The 26,088-nt window shown below is 44.9% G+C and overlaps 1 protein-coding gene across 4 annotated transcripts in view; it reads right to left on the bottom strand.

Annotated features, from left to right (window-relative positions):
* The window catches only part of NELL2 (neural EGFL like 2), an 871,367-nt gene that overhangs the window by 689,335 nt on the left and 155,944 nt on the right, over positions 1-26,088 (bottom strand). For all 4 annotated transcript variants that reach the window (XM_069628010.1, XM_069628008.1, XM_069628011.1 and 1 more), the window contains exons 4-5: positions 6,476-6,649; positions 5,512-5,608 (exon numbers count right to left, since the gene is read on the bottom strand). In XM_069628010.1, coding sequence (XP_069484111.1) covers positions 5,512-5,608; positions 6,476-6,649 — 271 coding nt within the window. The remainder of the gene's footprint in view (positions 1-5,511; positions 5,609-6,475; positions 6,650-26,088) is intronic.

The following is a 26,088-nucleotide window of genomic DNA, read 5'->3' as shown; positions in this document are numbered from 1 at the left end:
TTTGTCCCTGTATGCTTTCATATTGCATTTGAATTCCCTTTCTAGAGACCTGATATATTTTAATTACTTACAAAAGATTATTCTGATTTGAAAGGCTTTTTGAACAACATGTTCTTTACCATGGATGTGATCTAGAATATTTTTAATAAGTCCTTGATGAGGAATAGAATGAAGGATTCGCCATTCTTTATGATGATCAGTCAAGAGAAAGTAATGGACTGTCGATCGGTCTTAACTACGTAACACCATCTCCGATAGATATATTCCAGAGACAAGTGAGGAGGTCATGAGAACTTAAGAAGTCCGATAAGCGTCTGCGAGCCACACATGTGTCACTTAAACGTTGCTTCATTCATTATTTTCCTTTCTGAAAGTAACTGATTTTTTGGAAAGCAGATGCATACAAAATGAAATTGTGAGGACTTCGTCCGATCTTTTGAAAAGAAAAAGAAGAATTGTGTCTCTTACTGTGCTATACTTTAATTGGTTGTGCTCACTGTGAAGGAAGTTCTGAGATTTAATATTGTTGTATTGTTTATTTTTTTGCCTCCTTAGTGATGCAAGGTATACTAACCGCATATCCTGCTGAATATTCCTGTCCAATTTTGAGAAATGTATAGATTGGGCTGTGAGACGGGCTTTCTACACCCACCACTGATTTTCCTACACAATGGTTGAATTTGGTGTTTCAAGAAGACGTTTACGGCATGTTAGAAGATTTCTTTGCAGTTGGTGTTACATTTTCTGGGCACTGATATTTAGTCAAGTACAATATCCTGGCTTCTATGAAGGATTACATGGCTGCAGTTATTCTTTTTAGAATGTACAGACTAGTCTCCTTATTGAGCTTCATTCTTAAAGTCATCTGAGGAGCATTCCGGAATGATGCTCATCTGCTTCATCCTGCTCAATTCTTCCAGAGCGACAAGGTAGAAAGGGGTACAGTACTGGACATGTTTAGCACAGTTCCTCAGAAGGAGTTTGATTCTGTTTATTGCTCTTTTCTAATGGTCACTGCAAAATTCATAGGTCATTTGGGCTAAGGTTGTCTACTCAGGGCCTAGAGATAAACTAGTTGTATATCTGGTTCTATAAGAAACCATCAATTTTTTTAATACTTTTTGACCCTGTTTTGCAGATGTTTTCCCCCCTTCTTGCCTTCCCTCTTTCCCTTCATGGGGGATATCCCCCATTTACCACTTGGCCTCCAAAGTACCCCCCTTAGCCCTTAGCGCCAAGAGCCACCCAGAGTGGAACCCTTTGGAAATATGTGAATCCAGATCTTTTTTCTGGACAAGGTAGTTCATTTTTTCCCCCAAAGCACAAGACGATCCCAAAAATCTGAAAAATGTTTGCCTGCAGAATATTAATAAAAATGATTGCTAGTAGGCACAACTCTATCACAAAAACTAACACAAGAGCTAAAGTTCTTTTAAAATATTAGTTTTCAGGTTAGGTTATAAAATAAGAATCACAACAAAGAGCTCAGGGTCTGAAGGTAGAAATACAGGCAGAGAGTTTCTGACAAACTCCCCATGATAGTGCTGAGCCTGGGTGATTTTATCACTACCTAAGTCCCTTGGGCTGGTGGATTTAGTACTGTATGTTTTCTTTGAAGAATGTTTTTAGGCGGGACAATAATGACCATGAATGTAGGTATCTATGGATGACCCATCCCTTCCCTAGGTAAATCCTTGTTATTCGATGCCTCGCACGTCTTGAGGCTATTGTACCATTGACAAAGCAATGATTGAGGTGTGTGTTATAAGTCTCGCAAATAAAGCATACCATCAATGGTTTCCTCTATGCATGTCCAGATGTGGACAATTAAGTTGGGAGACTCACTTTGAGTGATAGATCAAATGGAGCTCCCATTCTAACTCTACTGCACCATGAGTCGTTTCATTTTGTTTTTTTTAAAGTGTGGTGAATTACAAAGAAATCAACTTTGAAATTGACGGATGGCCGATCTGGCATCAGTTACGTCGAATGGTGCTTTGATTTAACCTGAGGCAAAGAGCACAGAGATACGGAGCATTTCAACCAAATGTCTGGCGGTTTCTTGCAACCATGACACTACAACTATCCATTGAAAAATCAACTCCAAGATATTTCTACATTTCCTACATACAGACAAGCAAACGTATCCACACCCCTTAGCTGGGCATATAGAGTAAACTGTACTGATATGGCCCAGTCAAACTTGAATACTGAAGTGGGAGGGCGCATTGAATGGTTGCAACCTCAAAGAGCAACAAGTGCCACCTGGACGTGATGCAAAACGAAACACAATAACACATAATACGCCTGTGGAGCACCAAGGATCATCCTTAATCCTTAGGGCATCTTTGTAATTAGCTGCTTCTGTATGCTTTGGGAGAGTGGCTCTGCAAATGTGTTGAACTACAGCTCCCATCAGTCTCAGCCAACACAGTCAATTAGGAGCACTCATGGAAACACATGTGAAAAACTGCGGATTGCAGACCCGTGCTTTACACATGTAACGACGAATGCGCACCAGTGATGGCATGGTGGTTGTCCACATACTTGCGCCTACTCTTATAGGCTATAATTCAGAAAATTGGGGGATAATGCTGTTGGACTCAAGTAATATATGTCTTCCTGGTAATTTGCAATCTACAAATTAGCAGAGGTGGAGTTGATCGTGGCGGGACTCCCTTTCTCCTGCGCACCTCCTCTTATCTTGAGCCGAATCTGACCAGCAGCCTGGATCCTTGTTTGTTGAGGAACCAACTCCAGGGTTCCTATTAAAATGTAAGAGTTGCGGGGATGACAAACTCTGGATCAGTTGGGCGCTGGTAGGGTATGGTGGCCCAATGGTCGCTTGTTGAGCAATTAGATCAATTATATGGTCCAGTCAGGTCATAGTCATTAATTTGTTTATTTTTGGTTAGTTAGCACCAAAGAAAACATCATTGTAGAAATGAATGACAAGTTTTTGACATGGTAACTCGCTACACAGCCGACGCGCGTTTCAACCTCATATTGGCATATCTTATCAATAGATGAAGATATCAAGGCATGGATCCCAGACAAGCCAATCCTAACCTATACCAAGGTCAGAACACTCAAAAACATCCTTAGCCCATCATTCATGGCGCATATTCCAATAACTGATGGCAACTGGCTCACCAGCAGCAAACCAGTGGGCTTCTACAAGTGTGGAAACTGCTCCATGTGCAAATTCGCTACAACGACCAAGACTTTGACTTTTAGTACCAGTGACACACATTCAATCAGAGAATACATCAACTGTAGATCCAAATGTGTGGTTTATGCTATGAACTGTGTATGTAATCGCAAATATATTGGGAGTAATAAGAGAGGGCTCAGAACAAGGATCAGGGAACATCTCAATTCCCTACATTCTCAGGACACCAGATATCCACTGGCATTACACTGGCAGGAAGTACACCAGTGGGACAACAAGGAAGACATCCCCTTCGTGGGACTGGAGAAAATATCAACCGACATAAGGGGCGGAGACAGAGAACTACAACTACGCCAGAAAGAAGCAAAGCTGTTATGCAAATATCGCGCCATTACTTTTGGATTAAACAGTGACCATGATTTCCATGTTTTCCTGTAAATCAGCAGCACACAAACCTGTGAGTGTTTCTGCCTACACAGGCATTATGAATACATTGTTGGTAATTTCCTTACATGTACCAATCCTGTTCAGGCTCAGTCTGGGTAAATCCCCTACATTCTATTTCACCCCTCTGTCGTAAACCATGACCGGTCCCATGACGTGGGACAGCCATTTCAGACCAATCACACTGCTTGATTAACCAACCAATCTGCGTCATGCTCTTATAAATTCCCGCAAGTGGGGCTAATCCACAGCACACGGATTCCCGAGAACGCTTGCACGCAACAAACTCGCCGGACCCGGCCAACAGTAAGCCTCTCAGCAGACGCCCCCTCTTAGAAGTCCCTCGCCATCCTCGTGCCCAGTTGCTACTACCTAGCACCCCACTTCTCCCATTGATATGTAATTAACATCGGCCATTCGTCCATGGGTCCCATCCCCTCTGAAAACCCTATATATCTATTTTCAGATCGGCTATCCAGCCCCCCTGGCGCCCTTATCTGGGAGGACCAGCTTACAACAATTGAAGTCCACCGTTTAACTCAATTGGGTAAGACTCTGCTTCCTCTACAGTTACCCAACTAGGCTGTTTTAGCAAATTCTTTTGGCCCTTGACTCAACTAATTGACTCTCCTTTTCCTTTCTCTCCCTTGGTACATTGTTTCTTACTCTGTCTCAATTGACTTCACACTGTAACTATACATCTTGTCATGCCTAAATGTAACCATCAATTGCTATATGTTCTGCCCTGTCACTTACCCCGTCACCACCACTCATGATCACAGGTTTTGCTAAATTACTAATCTGTTATCACAATGTGCTTCCTTTCCTCATGACTGGAACAAATTATTAAATACATGCATATTGAATGGAATATATATGGTATAAATAAACAAGGGGTATCACTATGTCACTTCACGGTGCACATCACAACATCACCAAATCACAGCCTTGAAAAAGACTTAGGTTGAAACGCGCGTCGGCTGTGTAGCGAGTTACCATGTCAAAAACTTGTCATTCATTTCTACAATGATGTTTTCTTTGGTGCTAACTAACCAAAAATAAACAAATTAATTACTATGACCTGACTGGACCATATAATTGATCTAATCGCTCAATAAGCGACCATTGGGCCACCATACCCTACCAGCGCCCAACTGATCCAGAGTTTGTCATCCCCACAACTCTTACAAATAGGAGAGGTAACTTTCTAAGATTGCATTCCCCCATTGTCTGTAACTACGCCGTGATACCCCCGGGTCTGGGCGTATAACAAATGGAATAAATAAATAAATAAATAAACACAATGGAAGGCTGTCCACCAAATGAACCATCCAATCAGAAGGGGGGGGGGGGGACAGCCAGGACACTGATAATCTGGTGGGCCAAGACAGCTGGATCAAAGATTCTGCACAGTACGACTCCATACCGGACATCTCTTCCATTCCTGGACTGACCCTCACTCTTCATAAACTACCTCATCTCCCACTTCCAGAATCAGGCCTCCCTCATCATACGCCTGACTACAGAGCAAAATGTTCAGTTACGATACATGATATTTACTATATGTGTCTATTGCAGCCTAGTTTCTTTGCATAATGTAAACTCACACAAATGTAGTGCCTCTTCATCACATCTGAAAACATAATTGAAACCAATATTTACTAATATATTTTCGAAGATCATATTAATGTCTCCAAATGAGAAAACTAAAAGTCAAATGTAATATTTCCATTTTTGAGTTGGATTGCATTTTGATTTCTTGAAATTTGATAATATCATATTAATAAAGCATTTTGAATTCAAATGCAAGAACATTGGTTTAGGATTGAAAAACATGGAACAAGGAAAACATGATCCCTATGGTAACGCATCTGCCTTCACGCTATTATACATACCTTAAAGAACCCATGTGCGGTATTCCGCTGTCCTACCCAAAATGTAGTCCCTGAGGGTAAATCCATAGACGGCTTCTCCACAATTCTTTCATAAATTCTGAAAGAGAGTTAAGCATTATGAACATCAGACGTTGGTCTGACTGGTGTATGATCATGAAGGCCAATTCTACACCCTTTTAATTGATCGATTTAGAACCCATTCCTGACCGCAACTTCCTGCCATCCTCATATCTTCCCGGGAGGATAGCTCAGCGACAATGCGCTCGCCTTGGAAACAAGATGACACAAAGCAACACAGGTTCGATCCCCGGGTCCGTGCTTAGAAACCTCTGGGTATTTAGTGCGTTATAAATATGCAACTAAGACATATTCCTCTAACAGCCCATCGATGCCCCCGGGCTGGGTGAGCGCTATAAAAAATGCAAATAAATAAATATCAGCTTTTCCTTCCATCTCTGACATGCTTTTTGCCTCTTGTTTTCATGACTACCACTTCTTTTTGCATACATGTAAATGCAAAGGGGCTGCAGTCTGATTCTCTCCAGATGTTCTGTACTTCAACTACCAGGCCCTCTCACCATTGACTATGCTGCTAGGGCTCATGGGAGTTGTAGTCCAAAACATCTAGAGAGCCAAATAATTGTTTTAATTGTATTCATGTTATAAAACTCTCTGTAGGGATAATGAGTAGGGATAATGAGTTTTTTTTGTATTATAAAGAATGTCATGTAATGTCTACTCAAAAGATCCAATAGATCAAAGAATCTTTAATAAAATCCTTCAGCTTGAGGAAATGCATAATTGTGCCTCTCATGTGGGCATTTCTTTCTTTGTGCCTTGAAGAACCTAGGTTCTCACCCTCTGTATGATCATGATGGGCAATACATTCCAGGCTTCCCTATGTCTCACACCTGGATCATTCAATTATATCAAATTCTTAAGTACTCTTCTAGGCCCCACTTACTTGTTGCAGTCGACGTGTAAAATCAAATGTGAAGCGCTGATTGCAATGGAGAGTCTGTGCCACTTGTCATCTGCCAGGCTGTACGGGAAGACTTCTGTGTGGGGCCGGTTGCCGGCGGTGCGGTAGTGCAGTCGGATCTCATTCCGGTGTCCACTGCTTTCCAGCTCCAAGTACCTGCAAGGGAAGAGGTAGGACGAAACTTAAGCAACGCACTTGTCGTTACTATACACCTGCATGATATAAGCTTCGTCTTGTAGTCATTATTTACATGAAAGATAATGGCAACTTTACTTAGACAATCAAAAAGGTTTTTGGCCAAGTTTTTGTTAAATTTATTTGGTAAAAATAATGTGGAACACGGTCACCATCAATGCTATGTTGTGTGAATCATTAATAGCAAAGTGCTTATGGAGAGTATTACAGGAGAGCAGAGACCATATTGTTGCTATTCATGCAAAGACCCAGAGTGCAACAAAAGAAAAGTTCATTAGTGGAGAAAAGTGCAAGAGGCATACACATCGTCTTGCTTCAGAAATGCTTGTTCACTGCAGAAACATGGTGCGTTTGTAGCACAAAAGTATAAAAGATCATACACCGGTGGGGAAAATGTATGTGTTTTTTTTAGCATTTGTATGGCACCTATACAGCAAAAAGTGTTTCCAGGCACCACAAGACAAAAGAGGGTGGGGAACTGGGGAGAGAAAACAACAATAACGGTCCTACCAGGCCAAGGGCAAGGGATGGGGTAGGAAGAGGTTGGAGAGGGAGAAGTGCTGGAGAGAGGGGACCCAGGCCTGAGCAAGTAGTAAGGGTGTCCAGGAGGGTATGTGCAAGGGGGAAACAGGTCAAGTGCAAGGAGGAGGTGGTGGACCAGCTTCAGAAGGCTCATCAGGGAACGGTGTCCAAGGGCAAGTGCTAGTAGGAAGTGTGCGAGGAGACTAGTAATACCTAGTATCACTCATAAGGGAGCACAGGCAAACCAGTCGCAGCCGCAGGAGACTAGCAGGGGAGGGGGAGAGAGAGAAGAATGAGGAGAAAAGGAAGGTCTTCTGAAGCTTCCCGAACTTAAGGAGAACCGGCTCAAGTCGGAAGGGGTCAGGAAGGCCGTTCCAGAGGGAGGCACCTGTCGAAGAGAGAGATCTACCCCAACACTCTGCTTAGAGAAACGTCTGATATGCGGAGAGTTGGAGCTAGAGGACCGAAGGACACTAACCGGGAAGTATTTAGGTAGAGAGACGTGAATGTAGCGAGATGCCAGGCCACAGAAAGCTTTGTGGATGAGGCATAGTGTCTTGAATTTGATCTTTGCAATCACCAGTAGCCAATGGAGAGATTTTAGGGCTGGAGAGATGCAGTCCCTGGACTTCAGGCCAAGGATAAGTCTCACAGTCCTATTCTGGATGAGTTGAAGAGGGCAAAGAGAGGAGAGATGCAGATTAAGGAAGAGGCTGTTACAGTAATTAAGTCTTGAAAGAAGCAGAGCTCTGTATCATGTCATCTGGTTACCTCCCACAAGGGCAGTCCATCATTGAAATGCTAGGCAATTCTCCTCTCAACAAGAGTACCAGCAGCAACCCCAGACACATGTTTCTGACTTCTTGGGTGGATTAAATGCGTAGTCCAGATGTGGACCCCTTGCTCTGTGCCCAGAGAGGCACATCTTCAATTCACTGCTGACCCCAACAAAATAAAATAAAAAAGTAACTTATCATACAACATAATAAAAGGCCAGATGTATGTTTGTCCGATGCAGTCATGCGGAGTAGGGACTGCATGCTTCGCTTGTTGTTGTCCGATGCAGTCATGCGGAGTAGGGACTGCATGCTTTGCTTGTTGTCACTCCTAGAGGCTGGCTTAGGAAACATACTAGGCCAGCACTTAAGCCTGTGTAAACGGGCGTCCACACTAGTCAGTACATATTCCACCATATTCATGATAATTTCTTACCAAAATATGCATATATGGAATGCCAAAGGCTACCTACAGTTAGACCATCAACTAATGGCATGTAGCAGAATTTGTAGAAAGCTTCTTGGATCCGATGTTAAAAAATGTTGCATCAATCACGAGGAAGTATACATGTTCTGAAAATGCTAGACGGTATGTTTGTGAACCACCTTATCGGCTTGTCGCACTGTACCTGATGATATTGTGTACATCGATCCACCATAATTAGATCTACGGGATACTTGTATGCGACAACAATCTGCTAAATGTTTCGGAGGAAGTTAAAGAGGGTTGGGGGAAAAATAACAACACATGAAGAGATGGTTTGGTGAGAAGTGCAGAAGCAGCGGGAGGAGGAAGGAAGAGAGAAAAGGAAAAATAATGAGCACAACCACTGTGCAACCCTCGCTAGAGGACATGATGTTAGAAACAAGGACATTGGACAAGAAGAAGGCTGGTAGACAGGGGTGATGTATCAGGAGAGGCACAAGCATTGATTGATATTGGCATTTCCATTGTATGTTATGTTTCTTAATGTTTGTCATGGCACTGGCTAACAATGGACCTTGATAATTATTATGATGATTTGCAAATTGAATCTCATGTCCAATCAGGCAGTCAGCTTGACGTGCATCAAGCAGGTTTTTCAGATGGTAGTGGGACCAAGACAGTGGTAGTTTCCACGTTTGATGACATAAAAAGAATTGTGGTTGGTGGCGGTGTTGTGGCAGGCCTCCTTTCGGAACCTTCTGCTGCCTTCGACACCGTTGGTCACCCCATTCTGTTTGCCCACCTTCCGGGAATAATGTTAAAATGGCCATGCACATTTCTATCTGATAGAACTGAAACTGTGGACTGGGAACAGTTATCAATCCAGAAGCTACTGACTGGAATGTGGAGTCCCACAGGGAGCAGCTCTTTCTCCCACTTGGTTTAATGTATATCAGCAACTGTGGGCTTCACATCTGAATTCCAATTCAATGCCTACGCAAATAACGGATATCAGTGCATGTATGAATGTAAGCAGACTGAAATGTAATACCACAAACATGCAGATTGTGTGGTCCGGCTCAAGCCAAACAGAACCTTGAGTTATGGCCACTAGCACTTATCTACTTGTCCTCTTGGCCTGATTATTGCAATTTAGTGTATGATATTGCATTTATAACGCGCCTGTACATAAGTGTTTATAGGCACGACAAGACAAGGAGGGGGAAACCATAGGGATGACAAGACCGACGATCTTACTAGGCCTTGTGTCATTCAGATTGCTCAGGTACAGGGAAGTAGAAGAGGAGAAGTGAAAAGAGAGCGGGGGAGAAGTGCAGGTAACTCAAAAGTGCATCCAGCGTGTGGCTTAGTGCAGGTAACTCAAGAGGTGCAGCCAATGGGTGGCTCATAAATTCAGAGAGAAGGGACTATAGGGTTGCAGATACAGACCCTTACGTGCTTGGGAGCCCAGAGACAGTGTAAGGGCAACTGGAGAGCAGGAGCCTGGGCCGAACTTCAGAGGGTAGCCAGGTGACCAATGCATGGAGCAGTCGGGACATCATCAGGGGAGAGGAAGAGAGAAAGCGGAAGCAAAGAAGGTGTTGAGTTGCTTCCAGAACCGGAGGTGGTTCTGCTCAAGTTTGAGAGAGGCAGGGAGGCTGTTGTAGATGGAGGCCCCAGCCGAAGATGGAGATATGCCCCCTAACTCTCTGCTTGGAAAAGTGACTGACCCTCAGAGAGTTGGAGGTGGATCAGTGGAGAGCTCGAGAAGAGAGATGTTTAGGAAGAGAGAGTTGGAGGTAATACAGTCCCAGGCCCCAAAAAGTCTTGTAGACAATGCAGAGGGTCTTGAACTTGAACCTTGCTGCCACTGGGAGCCAATGAAGAGATTTCAGAGCTGGAGAGATACAGTTCCTGGGCTTGAGGCAAATGACAAGTCTCGCAGTGCTGTTCTAGATAAGTTGTAGAGGTCGGAGAGTAAAGGCATGAAGATTTAGAAAGAGGCTGTTGCAGTAGGCCATCCTAGAGAGGACCAGAGCTCTGGAGACAGTGAGCTACTGGAGGAAAGTGAGGAAAGAAAGAATACCTTTGAGGAGGTGCAGCTGTTAGTTTTACTTCATAGAGCCATCAGAGATTTGAGGAGAGAAGGAGAGGGTGGAGTGGAAGATGACCCCAAGGTTCTTAGCCTCAGAGGTAGGAGCAGGAAGAGGGCCCAGTGTGGGCGGTCAGAGAGAGAGAGGAAAAGAGGGAGCTGGTGTTCCGATGAGGATGTTCTCAGTCTTACTGGCATTAAAGCAGAGATCATTGGCGGCGCACCATTCCTGAATTGTGGTCAAACAATCTGGAATGAGAGAGGGAGAAGAGGTGGCTGAAGTGAGCCTGAAGGAACGCTGAAAGTTGGTGCAGAAGGAAGCGATGCAGTGGGCAAGATGTACCAGGTCAGGTAGTGTTTGAACAGCCAGGGAGAGATGCTAGACCCCTGAGGTAGAGGAGAGGAGAGACCCCAGTTGAACCTGAGAGGGTCGATCAGTGAGAAAGGAGGTCAGCCAGGCCAGGGCCTGATCAGTAATACCCAGGTTATTACAGAGACGATTGAGCAGGATGGTATGGCTGACCATATCAAAGGCAGAATAAAGATTGAGGAGAATGAAGACAGAAGGAAGGTTAGAATCAAGTTTTTATTATTTTATTTATTTATTACATTTATTACACGCCCAGACCCTTGGGTATCACGGTGAGGTTGCAGGCAGCTTATCACGTTTCTTGTACAGTGTTACAGTCAAACTGAAAGAATAGCATTTAGCCGAACGGCTCTAAATACAGTGTAATTACAAAATGGATATACATAATGAATACAAAGGAGGACATACACATTCAAACCTTCAGCCAATGCCAGTGTTAGTTAGGCCATGGTAGGATAGCACAAGATATCAATATTGGTTGAACAACCAGGTTTTCAGTGCTTTTTTGAAACCTGAAATAGTTTCCTCATTTTTAATGCTGAGTGGTAGGGAGCTCGAACGGGTAGGGGTGAGGACTCTAAAGCTACTTCCTCTTGCTCTGGTGCATTTATGACGCAGGATTTCTAACAGTGCCTTGTTGTTTGATTTGAGCATCCTACTGATTGTTTTTTTCTTTAGAGCATTGTTGAGGTAGCTGGGGGCTTTATTTGTGAGACATTTGTGTACAACACATAAGGTTTTGAAAATAAGCATGTCTTCACAGGTGTTCAGGAGAGCCAGACTGGTGGTTGTGGAGACAAGCAACAGATTCAGTGTGAAGATTAAGCAGGGATATGACCAGTTTTTCCAGGAGTTTGCACAGAAAAGGAGTGATGGAGATCGTGCGATAGTTAGTCAGAGATGGAGGATCAGCAGAGGGTTTCTTTAGCAGGGGATGCACAAGGGAGTGCTTAAGTGGGAGGGGAAGGTTCTCGTGGCAAAGCAGTGATTACAGAAATCGTCCAAGGCTGGAGCAAGGGTGTCAATGTGGTCTTTGATGGTTCTGGATGAACAGGGGAGAACCTGTTTTGACGAGACCTTCATAGATTGGACTTGCCAAGAAACATCATTAGGGGTGAACAAGGCAAAGGAAGAGAAGGGCAGAGAGACGGCTACAGGCGGGCCAAGAGTAGAGGAGGAAGAGGAGGAGAAGGTGGACAGGATGTCCTGAGCTTTAGTGATGAAATGAGAAGCCAAGGCCGTACAGAGGGCCTGGGAGGGAACAGGAGAGTTAGAAACTGCAGCAGGACTATACAGCTCCTTGCAGATTTTTAAAAGTTCTGCCAAGTTGTTTGCAGGGCTTCAACAGTATTTAATAGGACACCGACCAAAAGATCAGAATTCAGCAACCCATCCTTACTAATAATACCGGTGGGAGAACAAACGAGACTATCTTAGAGGCCAATGCACCTCCTTATTGGATCTTTATAAAGAGAAAATAAAATTCAATATAATCTATAACTCACATGAAATTCTACAAGGCACTTAAAACACTTATCTTTGTAAATTACCTCTAGTGACACCCTAGGCCAAGAATGTGCAACCTTTGGCTCTCCAGAGGGTTAGGGCTGTACAATTGACATCAGGCCCACCACCATAGTCAATAGTAAGGGATAATGGGAGTTGTAGTCTAAAAGATCGGTGGAGCCGCAGGGTGGCAGTCCCAAGGACAAATGTTAACTCCTCCTGTGTCAGGACAGAGGAGCCTCCTTGAGGAGAATGTGTGCTAAAAAATCATGTGGCTGACTTACCACGTAACATATGACACAAAGGGCTTCATTACAAGTTGGGCAGTGGGGCTAAATCAGCGGTAATGTTGCGCCCAACTATGGTTTTGGGGTGGAGAAAAACCTCAAGCAAAATGCTTGAGGTAATTCCACCACCTTACTGGCAAAAACCAGCCATTTTGGCAGAATTACCGCCTGCAGTAATTCCATCAAAATCCCCATAGAGTCGTATGCACTCTTTAAATGGGGACGAACACCGCCATAAAGCAACTTGTAAGCTGGCAGTAATTATGCCAGACCAAGTGGCTGCAACAGTAAAGCTGTTTGTTGGTATTCCAGCAGATTTACCACCAAAATACCACCAAACTTGTAATGAGGCCCAAAGTATTGATTAGTTTGCACTGTTATGCCATTTGGGGAATCTGGTGCAATGTACTCATGTGCAAATTGCACATTCGAAGTGCCTGCAAGCACTGCTTTCCTTTTGTTAGTTGCTGCTCAGTCATAATAAACTGGACATACTAGGTGGACATCCAGTGAGGGGCCACAGGATACTGCAAGCGGGCTAGCTGTGCCCGCACTATCATGGGAGGCTTTGCCACCTCAGAAAAGTAAACAGAACGAATGCCTAGTGTGGCAGGCAGGCCTTTGCACACTGTTCTCCAAACAAAGTGCTCTTGGGTATTTGCAGACTGAACATTCTGCACTGTACTGTAGCCAGATAAACAAAAGGAGGTTTGGTATGGTATGGTATTGTTTTTTCATAAAGCACCTATACACAGGCAGTGTTTGAAAGCGCTCAAGGAGGGTGGGAAACAAGGGGAGAAAACAACAGTCGCTCGGAGCCCTTGAAATTCTGAGACGATAATAGTCTGCACAGGCAGAGTAAGTGTGTTAAGTACATTTAACAGTTTGAGACACCGCAAATAGGCCTGACGGCGATTCTGTGGTTTTACCAGTGCAATTGAGGGGTGAGGACAAGAGAGAACAGATAGGTTTCACAAGCAAGGTTAGTAGGCAGGGTTGAAGGTGAAACGTGTATTGTATGCTGATGCATCCATTAACTCATTGGATAGAGTCCACAAAATGTTACTGTTACTCCCATGATGGTAGCGACAATGATTAACGTATGCCACTGCCTTTGCATCCATTACAATGAAAGCGAACACATGATCTGCACACACCGTGCACAGCACTCCGCCGCTCTCGAGCTAGGTCCGCGCTTTAAACAATAAAATTAAAAACTAAGTATAATCTTGAATGGTCAGTGAAAGGTTGTCAATAGCGCGAGCATTTAGTATGTTTCATTTCTGGATCCTTAAGGCCCTTGTTACAGTCTACAATGATGCCAATCACAATTCATTCATCATAAGCCACAGCGCTCATCTGCCCCAGCCAGCATAGTCAATTGTGATGAATCATGGGAGTTGTAGTTCCATACATCAGGTGAGCAACAGGCTGCAGACCCCTGATCTAGGGCAAAAATGGCAGTACTTTGGTACCAGCTACTTCTGATGTGCTGTACTGTACATAGTGACATTATTTACCCCGTTTGGAGCGCTTGTACAGTGCTCTTACATAATTTCCCATAGTAATGTAATATCATAGTTTAATGCAGTGCTTTGTGCTGGAGCTTCCTCGCATAAAAGTGCTATAATAGGCACCAGTACCCCATTTAACGGGGTATGCAGTAATTTTAACGAATTGAAATCGAAGAATTACATTTTAACGAATCAAAAAACAATGAAAAGATATCTAATTTTTTAAAAACAATATAGATGTGGGAGTGGGGTGAGGGGGTTAAATTTGGCGAGGAGGGGGTTTTAAACAAGGGGAAATGAGGGCTTGGGGGGGACCCCCGAAAAAAGAAATAAAAAAAAAACAATAATTTTTTGTTTTGGATTCATTAAAAATGCATTCTTCATTTTCTAATTAGTTATAATCACATGTAACCATTTAACGGTACTTGAGTGATCAGCATTGGAAGGCTGAAAGGCTGAGTAGGCTCTGCCCAGATTCGGACATATAAAACCAGACGAAATGTTATATGAAGCTCAATGGACCTCACTACGAGCCTGGTGGTTGTCGTCGAGGAATAACCGCCAAACACGTTTACCCATATCAACACTCTGCCATGGGTAATTTGCAGCAAGATTATGAGTAGGGTAATGGTGGTGTTAGTCCTCATTTCTTATGTCCATAGAACTCTGTGGGGATTTTGGAATATTTACAATGGTGGTAATTCCAACCGCGTTAAATCTGGCACAGTTGAGGATTTACCTTAGCCATGAACTGGAGGAAAATCCTCACTTTACCTCTCAAGCTGGAATTCGGCAGACAAATAAACTGATGGTAAAATGGCAGTAAATCTGTTGGCGCCATTTAGCTGCCATTTTGTTCTGCATCGCTGAGCTCGTAATGAGGCCCAAAGTAGCAGGCTCCATTGACAACATCAGTGCTCCAAAAGGATCCGGGCCTATTAAAAAATCCTGCTGAGCTTTCCAGCCTTTTTATGATTGGCTAAACTGCTAAAGTTCCACCAATTAAGATTTGTCCTGTTGTACATAGTCCCAGGATAAAGGGGCACAATGGGCTTAGTATCATTTGCTCCGCAGTGTGAGTGATTAATTCACTTCCAGTCCAGAGGCGAATGTAAGGTTAGCAGATGACTCCATTCCCTCCCTGCGCTTCCTCCTGCTTCCGCTCATTCTCCCTTCTTGCTCCACTTGCATGGAATTCTCTTCCCCCGGACATCAGAGAAACAGTCCACATGGATTTGTTTGAAACCAAACTAAAAGCCTACCTCCTCGCCTCTGAGGTACCCTCTTAACCTACCTCTCATCTGCTGCTAGCTAACATATTCCCTGCGCCTCTACCCTGCCTCTGTCCCTCACTTCCTCTGCCTCCACTCTAGCACTTCACCCATCATGGCCGCATCCCGGGCACAGCTGGCCGTACCGCCTACCTGCACTTAAAAATGTCCACTCTTCATTGTGCTTAATCTATGCATGTCCACTGTGTATTGTCCTAGCGTAACTCTTCCACGAATTCCCCTCTACAACCTGGTCAGAATGTCCCTCAAACTCACCCCATCATAAGAAGCTCGCTGCTTCCTGACAAATCTGATTTCTTATCAATGGTACATTCTTTTGTGATCAAAAGAGCATTGTTCCGCCTGTATATATATATAAATAAATACATAAATACAATTCCATTGAGGATCCCACGTCCCCAGTCATGTGCTTTAATTTCTCCATCAGTTTATTTCTGGAAGAGGTAGATGACCAGTTCAATTGACTAAAATGAACTAAAGTAAAATCAAAGCCCAGGACTGGAATCAGGCATCCCCGGTGACATGGACTCACCCCTGATCTCATTACAGATGCCCAGTTACACTTCTTCTCTGTGCATTATGAGAAATGTATTCATTAACAGGTTTATTTTTTTTAAAAAAATGTTTAGAAAAACGTATTGTTTTCCTTCCATCGGGCGACCTGCCTGGTCTTTGGCAGTCCTGTAAAGTAAGAGGTTATAAATAATTAAACCCTACTTTCAACTTGAAATACACCGATAAATAATGCATTCGTTTTGGGGATTCCATGTTAGACAAGGAAGTGCCCGCTTGAATGAGCTCCTCTTTGATATTTTCTGCTTCATGCAGAAGCGTGCCAGGCAATTAAGAATTGAAAAATGTAAAATGGGGGCGTGGAACATCCCATTGTATGTGGGAGCGTGGGTATCTGGTCGTTGTATCTAATGCCATTCCATCTACATTTTCCCATCTAAAATATTTCCATAAAATGCATACGTTTGGGGGTAAAGGGTAATTTTTGTTTAGGTGCATTATAAAGGGTAAAAAACTGTAGTTGGAAAAGAATGCATTTGATGCAAATTTTTTAGATGGAAAAATTTTGATGCAAATGCATGTCGATGCAAGGAATTCGATGCAATGACCATAAACCGGGAGCGTGTATTCCTCCTAAAAAAACTCCCAACCCCAAATTTGGTGTGTGCCGTTTACAGCACTGCTTTCAACTGGATCCGTTTTAAGAAACCCCTCTGACATCTACAATACTCCGAGTTGGCAGCAGGGGTGTTGCAAGGTCTGGAAAAGATCCGGGGCTATGCTGATGACAGGATTGTCGGGACTCAGTGTTAGCTAGCCCCTGAGCTTCTATCCGGGGTTACAACCAAAAGACACGAGCTATAGCCCCACCTTACATACAGAGGATGTGCCGTCTATAGCTTGGTGTGTATTCCTCTACTTCCTGGGACAAAGTACAATGACTGAGGCTAGAGTGTGGCATCGGGCGATGGGTACAATGGGGACCTGGACCACCAGCCACTCTGTGTAATGGTGAACGATTGATCCAAGAGGCTCCAAGTCCACCCCCAGCCCAGCGTGTCTTAGCCCCATCCCAACCTTCAGACTTCTTTTTACCAGCTTTGCTTGGGGTCCTTACCTGCAGGTAAAACGCTGATTGCAGTCTAGAAAAGGGGTGGAAACCTTGTAATAAAGATAGAACCCCCAGTAGTAGGTGTGCAAATCCAATCCAGCAGCTTCCAGAGTTAAAATACGTTCAATGTTGTGTACAGGTTTGCGGCATGCATCTCTGGGGCTTCGTCTCACGGACCTGCTCACACTGAGCAACTGAAAGACTGTAAACATCATCAAATGGTTTGAGCCAAGACACCCCCTCATGGACCCCACATCTGCATATCTCACCCTTGAACCTGGAGAGCGTGAGGCTGCAAAGCCTTACTCGGATCCAAAAGATATGGGGTTGTTCATCGCTCGCACTCATGAGCCTTTGTTGGACATCGATCTCTGCGAACCACCACAAAACAACTCCAAGATACCAGACACCCTTGGAAAAGGTTCAGCCCATGGACCCCCGTGCAAGAAAATGAGATGCACCTGGGTTATTGGAAGGCCAGGTCCAGGACATCCGGTCCGGGAGCTCAACCCTCACTTGAAGTAGCAAATCAATGATCCAGACAAGTGGCCAAGATTCTCAATAATAAGGGTTCACAGAGAGTTGTTGCTTGTCGTAATGGCAGGGAGGAGAAGTAAGACGCTGCAGCCAATAACGAGGGGTGGGGCACATAAAAACCCAGAAATTGTGAGTGGCTCTGATCACCGCCAGGAAGGCAGAATGGGGGAGAGGGACTGACTGAGGACGATGGCCAGCCTTCATCCGTTAGTTTTCTATTCTTATAATATAGATGTTTGGAACTTGACGTCTGTCCGTGACGCGTTGTTGATCCTTAGGCCCATGACAGACCCCCTTTCACTCTTCCCTGCTTCCTACTGCTGCTAGATTCAGGCTTCATAATACTAAACATACAATGCAGTACATTAACATACATTTTTGGGCAAAAGAATGTTTGAACCAAATTCCCAATCTCCCCCCGGGGCCAAATATGCATGATTTGGCAAATCTAAAAGTCTTGCTCAAATAAAGGGTGAAGGAACGGAGGTCAAGAATAAAAAAATGCAGGCTATGCATAACTGCTGAATCATAAACCAGGAGTGCATCATGAACTGAAACGTTAACTCATTGCTTCAAAATGGCCGACACTGTTGAGATGGATCTACGTGATATTGTCGAAAATGAAATACCAAAACCCCAAATAACACATTTATTTATTAATTCCCTGAATATATATGCAGGGGGCCTCCTCCATACCCATACACATTCTTTAACAACTTTACAGACCCCCACCATATATATATATATAAATATATATATATATATATATATATATATATATATATATATATATATATATATATATATATATATAGTGAAATGGCGGTCCCGAAATTCGGTATTCAGCATTAATTGGCGTGCAAATATGGGGTCATACTGTTGAGATTGTACCATACTGTAAAATGATGCCTCTGCTTCAGAACCCAGAGGAACAGGAGAATGAAGAGTTCATTTTCGTGGCATTATCAACAGGTCTGGCACTTCAGAGAAAGAGGTAAATATGTCCTACTTGGGTGGACATTTGAAAAAGGATGATCTGGAGGATTGGCCAGAGCAATGCCAGTGGTTATAATTAATTCAAATCATGCCAGCTATCAACCCTCAGTTTTGCTCATCGCTACACCTCACTGCTGGCGCCCTATGAGAATAAAATGCGTCGGGGTTGCCTGTGGTGTCGTGAAGAAGGAATGTGGCCTAGCAGTTTCGGCTGCACTGCCCCTTTCATGTGTTGGGCCAAAGCCCGATTTCCATTGGAGCTTTCCCTTTCTGTAATGGCAGGGCCTGCTGAAAAGCAGCGGTCTGCGGGGTTGACCACATCAACATCAAAGGTTATGATTATAAACCTTCAGTTTTCACTTGATCAGGAATGACATCAAAATCCCCTTGTTCTATTGTCAACACAGAAAGAGGCCGCCCCGGACTGTCTTTTCTGATAAGTTTACTGGAGACTATTTCTGCTAAGAGAAAATTCACCTCGTGTGTGTGCAGGCATAAACTTTCTGGAGAAAGTTCTAAGCTTAAAGCCACAAGTTTGATCTTGACAAGTCTACCAAACCTTGACATCTATAATATTCTCATGTTTACTCTCATGGAATGTCTTTAGATGTTGCATAGCAAGACAATGATGAATTCAAGTGGTGATATATTTTATCGTGTAAAAGGTATGTAATAAACTAATTCACTAATGCATTTTTTTAAATAAGTTTACTGAAATTGGAATATTTGATGTGGGTGTAAAACTCAGACAAACCCCAAAGTGCTGCATCCATTTGCACACATGGTACAAAAGACCAAAAAAGGCTTGTTCCATTCGTGCAAAATCAAAAATACCAAACACGAGAAGCGGTAGTTGCGGGGGTGGAAGGGCTCGACATTGGACCAAAATAAAAATGTTAAAACATTTTCAAAAAGAAAAGGGGACACTGCGGTGTCAGATCCGACCCGCGTTAGAGGGACAGAACTGACACCGCGGGGTACAGGAGGTGGCGGCGGCCAGGAAAAAGGTCATTTGGGGCATGGGAGGGGGTGGAAAAGGGAATAAGGGTAGTTTAACTACTTTTGGGTTGTTTTATCGAATTTGAAATGCAGCGAAATTGACTACGGTCAATTCCGCCGCAATCTTTTCGATGTGGGCGTAACAACCCAAATCCGTAAAACTCTTCTATTCATAATACAATTCCTTCAAAACCTCACCAAAGAAGTAGACACCAGGGTGGAAGCCATAGCCAGTCCTACCCCAGTGGAGGACCGTGGCAGTCTGGAGGGCACCAATTCCTTTCCCCTCCCCAGCTGCCTGCTTCTCTTTGTGCAGTACCAACTTGCATCAACCCACACCTTATGCAGAAAATGCAGACCACGTTTTAGGCAGCAGCAGTATGGAGAGACCCCCCCCACAGGAATGTCCTGCACAGCGCCCCAAGCTACCGGTCTACCACCATCGGAGCTGTGCAGCAAATGGGGGAGAACAAAAAGAGGAACTGGAGCGCTTGTGCTGCTGCGCATAGCTGACCCGCTGCGCCAGACCGATTCCCCCAAGTACCTTTCACTGAGCAGCGGTCGCTTAACGAATTTTCACTTATCCTGGGAGTTAAGGCACGGGACCACATAACACGACAGGGACACTTTTCATCGCAGGCCGCCATTGTTCGAGCACAGTGGCCCCCTCACGGAGAAAAGGGGCATGGCCTAACCCACTATTTGTAACTTCCCAGGTGGAGAAGACAGGATTATATTGGCTAGGGCCAGTCAGCCGAGGAGGGAGAAGATATGAGGGCCAATAGGAAACAGGAAGTTGAGGCTTGTTTGTGGAGGTCAGAGGAGGAGGAGGTGGCAGCCCAGGAGTCCAGCAGGAGGAAGGACAGTGGATTGGAGGGTAGAGGTGACTTTGAGAAAAGGTGGTGAATTGGTTGGTTGGTCAGTGGCAAGTGGTACTGTTTGCCGAGTGTGCAGGAAAGGGGAGTTAGAGAGTGTGTTTGAGGGAGTGTAGAGAGTGACTGAAAAGTGAGTGTAACGGTGAAAGAAGGGTGACTGGGGAAAAGGTGGAGTACAGTGGGAGCGGTAGTGTGGAAGAGGGAGTTGTAGTGTGGAGGAGGGAGTAGTAGTATGGAGCAGGGTGTGATAACAATGAAAGGGGAAGAAACATCACAGGACAGCGGAAGAAGCCATTGGGAGATACGGTGGCTGGAGGTGGACGCAGGAGAGTACCGGGAGGAAAACAGATGTCAGAGACAGGGCGAGGAACATCTGGGAATGAGAGCCTGTCTAAAAGGCACAGCCCTATAATCCTCTAATTCTAGCACATAAACACAAGTTGAGCTCCATGATTTTATTTGGAGCAGAAATATGGCATCATGCATGTAATAAAGGGTTGAATACACTAGGAAGACACGTATGATGTTAAACACTAAGTCAAACAAAGGGTACACTGGGAGAAGTGGGGCTAACTTCACTGTTAGCTCTAACTGGAAGCCAAGCACTGTTTCTTTATATGGAAAGGGGTGCCGAAGACTCAACTTTGTCGTGGAAACTGAAGGGGGTTGTTACGACAGACTGAAATCTTCATGGCTAACGCACGAAGGGCCCATTACATGGCAAACATTAGTGGGAAAACGTAAGGTAAAGGTGTAAGAGAGACAAGTTAACCTTGACTATCATCAGAAGAAAAGATTATTTCAGGAATGATTTCCCTTGTGGCGCATTGAAGCACAATCCTGTTGTTTAAAGCGCCTTACAAATTCTCAATAAAATAAATAAATAAGTAGGTGAAAACATTCCCAGAGGAGGTCCCTCAACCTTACATGAGGGTGCTTCCCAATGAAGACCTTGGTAGATTACTCATGGGCTTTCACGTATTTCTGGGAAGTGAACGGAGTGGGGGAGGGGAGTCTGAGACCACATAGAGTATGTCGATGGCTCCGGGAATCGGTGAGGCCCCTGATGACTGGATGCCCATCCTTGTGGGCAGAAAGAGAACTGTGGTTCGAGACGTTCTGGGGTACCAATCTCCAGGAGGAGCCAGAACATCTCTGTCATGGAAGCTCAGAAGGAAAGGCCAGTGCCGACTGTCTGAGCCTAATCTCTGCATGTATCATATTGAATGTTTTGGGAGAAAGAGGCATAAAAGACCATCATTACGAGTCCGGCGGTAACCGTGCCAGAAAAACCGGCAGGCTACTGCCGAACCCATATTACCATTCCACCTCTGTGATTCCCAGAATCACTGGGGCATTACGACCCCGGTGACCCAGGAAATCCGGTGGCGGAATTCTGTAAGTCCCCATTCCCATGGAGTACCATAGGACTCCATGGGGATGGGGACAATGGAAACACTGGTTCCATCTATGACGGAGCCAGTGTTTCCATTTGCACCTGCAGGCGGGTGGCATTACTCCTGCCGGGTCAGACCTGGTGGGAGTGACACCTCCCGCCTGCAGGATTCTGAATCAGCCGGGCCGCAAAGAACAGTGGTGGCGTTTTTACGGCCACCATTCTTTCCGGGACGGCAGGGTCGTAATGAGGCCCAATGTCTGAGGCTTGTAGATATTTCTGTGTTATATGGTGAAGGCTGTACGAGAAGTACCAAAGATTTGTTTAAAGCAGAGCGCACCTATAAATAAATATATAATGCCAACAGCAATGGCCCAGATCAGTTTGCTGTGCTCAGTGTGTCGACCTTGGAAAAGTACAGAGCTGGGTGAGAGCAGCCAACATTCAAACCTGTGACTGTAGGTTGCACGCCAAATCTCAGAAACAAGCACATTGCTCGCTGAGCTATCTCTCCGGATATGCTTCGGTTTCAACTCTAACTCCTATGTGTTGGTCAACATTTCAGGCACCCAGCCTATGAATATTCCAACAAATGCATACTGACACATCGCCTTCATTTGCATAAAGTATGAAATCACTATATATCGAATTCATGACCACACCCATGGTCTGTACTGAAGGCAAGACTAGTCTTGTTGCCAAGGGTGATGATAAATATAGTTGAAAGGCATGCTAATGTTTTTATTTTATTTTTTTAAGAATCATTCAAAGCATCTTGCGATGGTTACACAGCCTTGGTATCCGTAGAGTAATACAGACCGCTTCGCCCATTGTTTTAAAGACAGCAGCACCATTCCCTATTTAAGCAAAAAGGACGAGCATACTCGTCCTTGGCACTTAGGGGGTTAAATCGCATTCTAGCTTCGGCACAGGACCTATGTGTGGTTCACAGTGGTCGTGCTCCCATCACCTGGAAACAGAGCTGACAGTACAGTTTGTGGTTTTTGAGAGAGAGAGTGTTGACTTGTAATGCTTGGTCTGCCTGCTGCAGACTGGAGTGGAATTCTGGGTAGACCTTGTCATCAGGACACACAGGCAGAGTGACAGTGTTCTGCGTTCTGCTGGCAGGTGGGTCTGCTGTTCCCTGGAGCTATATAGATTTGTGAAGCTTGTGTGTCTTAGACAGTGAGGATTCTATTTTTGATGGCCGGGCGTGGAATAATGAAGCAATCATGCCAACGTCGGGGAGAGCGTGCAGGCCTGGCAACGGCCTGGCAGTTTGAGTCTTTGGCTTGGGCCTAGGCGAGGGCTCTGGGTCATTACCGGCTCTGTAAACCTACTGACAAGGGGGTTATGGCTATTTGCACCCCGAGCTTCATCAGGTGTGCCAACAGTTGAATTTGATTTTTTTAAGGAAATCAGCTGCGCGCATCTTGCGCATGCTGAATCTCCCATCAAAAAAAAGGAAAACAAGATGGCCACCACCATGGTAAATAGAGAAGTGACAAAGTCCCTTCCTAGGTTTTTAAGGCTTTCCTAAAGCCCAGATAATTTGACAAGTTTTTCAATGTCAAAGGAAGGTTGTTCCACAATTGGGTCGAGGCAACCGAGAAGGCCCGGTCTCCAATGCAGGAGAGACGAAATGAAGGGACACAGAGCAGACCTGCTGTGACAGATCGTAATGGTGTTGCGGGATGATAGCGAGTGAACTTGGCGTGCAGGTATTCAGCCCCTTGGTTATGGAAGGCACGATGTACCAGACAAAGGGCCTTAAAATCAATAGGCTGATTGTCCGGCAGCCAATGCAAAGAGTGCGAGACCAGTGAGATATGATCCCCATAGGGGGAGCAGGTGGCCACCCGAGCAGCCATGTTTTGCAGGCATTGGAGTCTCTGGACTAGGCACTTAAGCAGAGCCAAGTATAAAGAGTTGCAATAGTCCAAGCGCCTCAGAACCAAGGCTGCGACCACGGCAGGTTGCAAATGTGAAGGTATTAAAGGAAGCACCTTTTTTAGTATTTTCAAATGGAAATGGCCTGCTTGACAGACCGCAGAGACTTGTGCCTCCATAGAAAAGGAAGCAGAGATAACCACACCCAGATTCTTCACCTTAGCAGCCAGGATCGGGAGAGGACCAAAGAAGAAGGCCAAAAAGAGGAGATCCAGAGTGAAAGATCAGGGGAGAACCAACCCACCAACACCTCCATCTTGTCTCCATTAAGCGCTTCAGTCAATTGTGGTTCATCCACGCCCCCACGCCAGACATCAGGAGCTGAGTGTCGTCGGCATATGAGTAACACCTGATGCCGAAGGAGCGAATGAGACACACAAGAGGCCAGATGAAAATGTTCAAGAGAATGGGAGACAAGGTGGAGCCCTGCGGGACCCCACAGCCAAGGGGGAACGAAGTAGAAAGAAAAGGAGGGAGGGAGAGAGTTTGGGTTCTATAAACCGGGAACGAGGTGAACCAGGCTGGGACCTGACCCGAGATTGCAGCCTGAGCAAGGTGGGCTAACAGGATGGGGTGGTCTTCAAACACCGCCGAAAGGTCTAATAAGATCAGGGCCCGAACCCCTCCTGAGTCAGCCAGCCTGGCCATATCCTGTACCTAAACCAGGACACTTTCCATACCCCGACCAGGCCTAAAGCCTGGCTCAGTGGAGTCAAAAAGCCCTGTAGATTCCATGAAGGAGGACAGCAGAGAGGAAACCAGAAACTCCAAAAGTTTCATGAAAAATGGGGAAAAGTGAGTTTGGGCGATAGTCAGAAGGAATAGACAGATCCAGCAAAGGTTTCTTGAGAAGGGGGATCACAGAAGAAGCCTTAAGGTCAGGCGGAATACAGCCTGTCTGACAAGAGGCGTTAAATGCCCCTGTTAGCTCACACAGAAGCTCAGGGGAGATATCCTTCATTACAGCAAGAGGGATCACATCGGAGGGAGTCCCCGACTTGATATGTTGAATGGCATCGAGTACGTCTGACTCAGTAAAGCGGTGGAAGGAAGACCAGGCCTCCGGAACTGTTAGACTCATGAGAGCTGGAGCGGTTCATTTTCAGGGGCAGTCGTTATTGCTGCCAAAGCAATATTAGCTCGTATGGTCTCAATTTTGGTAAGAAAGAATTGCGACAGTGAGTCACAAAGTTCCTGGGAAGGGCCAACGCAGGGAATCAATCTAGCTGAAGATGAGAGAGATCTCACTACAGAAAAGAGGGCTTTTGGTTGGCATAAAGATGACGCCATGTTCTGAGCGAAAAAGGTCTTCTTTTCCACTCAGATAGCTGCTCAGTAACCTGCAGCACGAAGTTTATTCTGGCATCTAAGGCCAGGGTCATATGCTATCCGCCACTTTCCTTCTGCCTGTCTAAGAACAAGGTGTGCCAAATAAATATTTTCTGTGAACCAGGGTTCGGTTGGAAGCCTCCATGACTGGATGAGATGTAAAGGAGCCACCACATCCTCCACTTCAAGCAATGAATGGGAAAGTCCTGAAAAAGCAATTATCGGGGCAGCACTGCATTACCCTTTAACCAAGGACACAAAACCCACTAGGTCAGCCGAACGCCAACAGCATTGCCATTTTCTTGGGGTGCAGCCTTTTACTGCACCTGGACCACTTTAAGCAGACAGGTCACCAGGTGGTGATCGGACCATCAAACTGGCTCAACTGAGCAGGTGGACAGTAGAGCTTCATTAGCTAGCACAAGATACAGGGTATTCCCCCGCCTGTGGGTGAGTCCTGATACCAGTTGGGCAAGACCCAGAACATCCAGACTGTCAAAGAAAAGGCTGAGTGCTGGGGCTCGTGGGTCATTACATTTCAAATTGAAATCTCCCAACACTACAAGATGTGAGAATTGAGTATGTGAATTAGAAGCAGTATCCAAGAGGGGTTCAAGAAACCCAGCATATGGTCCAGGCGGGCGATACACAACCAAAAAGTGCCAGATAAAAGAAGGAGAGATAATGCAGCGAAGCAATGGGGCTTCCATTGCCAGAGAACCATGCATTACCTCAACAAGAGAGGAGGTGTAGGGTCACTACCACTGTGCAGAGAGGCAATGCAGCTGTGGAGTTAATTTCTCTCTTTGCAGAGGAGTTAGTGGACATTTCCCTTGCTACGAATCTAAGTCTGGTTCCATGTAAAAATACATATTTCCTAATGGCCAATGATAGACATTAGTGCTGTA

This window comes from Ambystoma mexicanum, chromosome 12 (genome assembly GCF_040938575.1).
Source record: "Ambystoma mexicanum isolate Mex_15411 chromosome 12, UKY_AmexF1_1, whole genome shotgun sequence".
Taxonomy (NCBI): domain Eukaryota; kingdom Metazoa; phylum Chordata; class Amphibia; order Caudata; family Ambystomatidae; genus Ambystoma; species Ambystoma mexicanum.
This window is presented reverse-complemented; position numbering and strand designations above follow the sequence as displayed.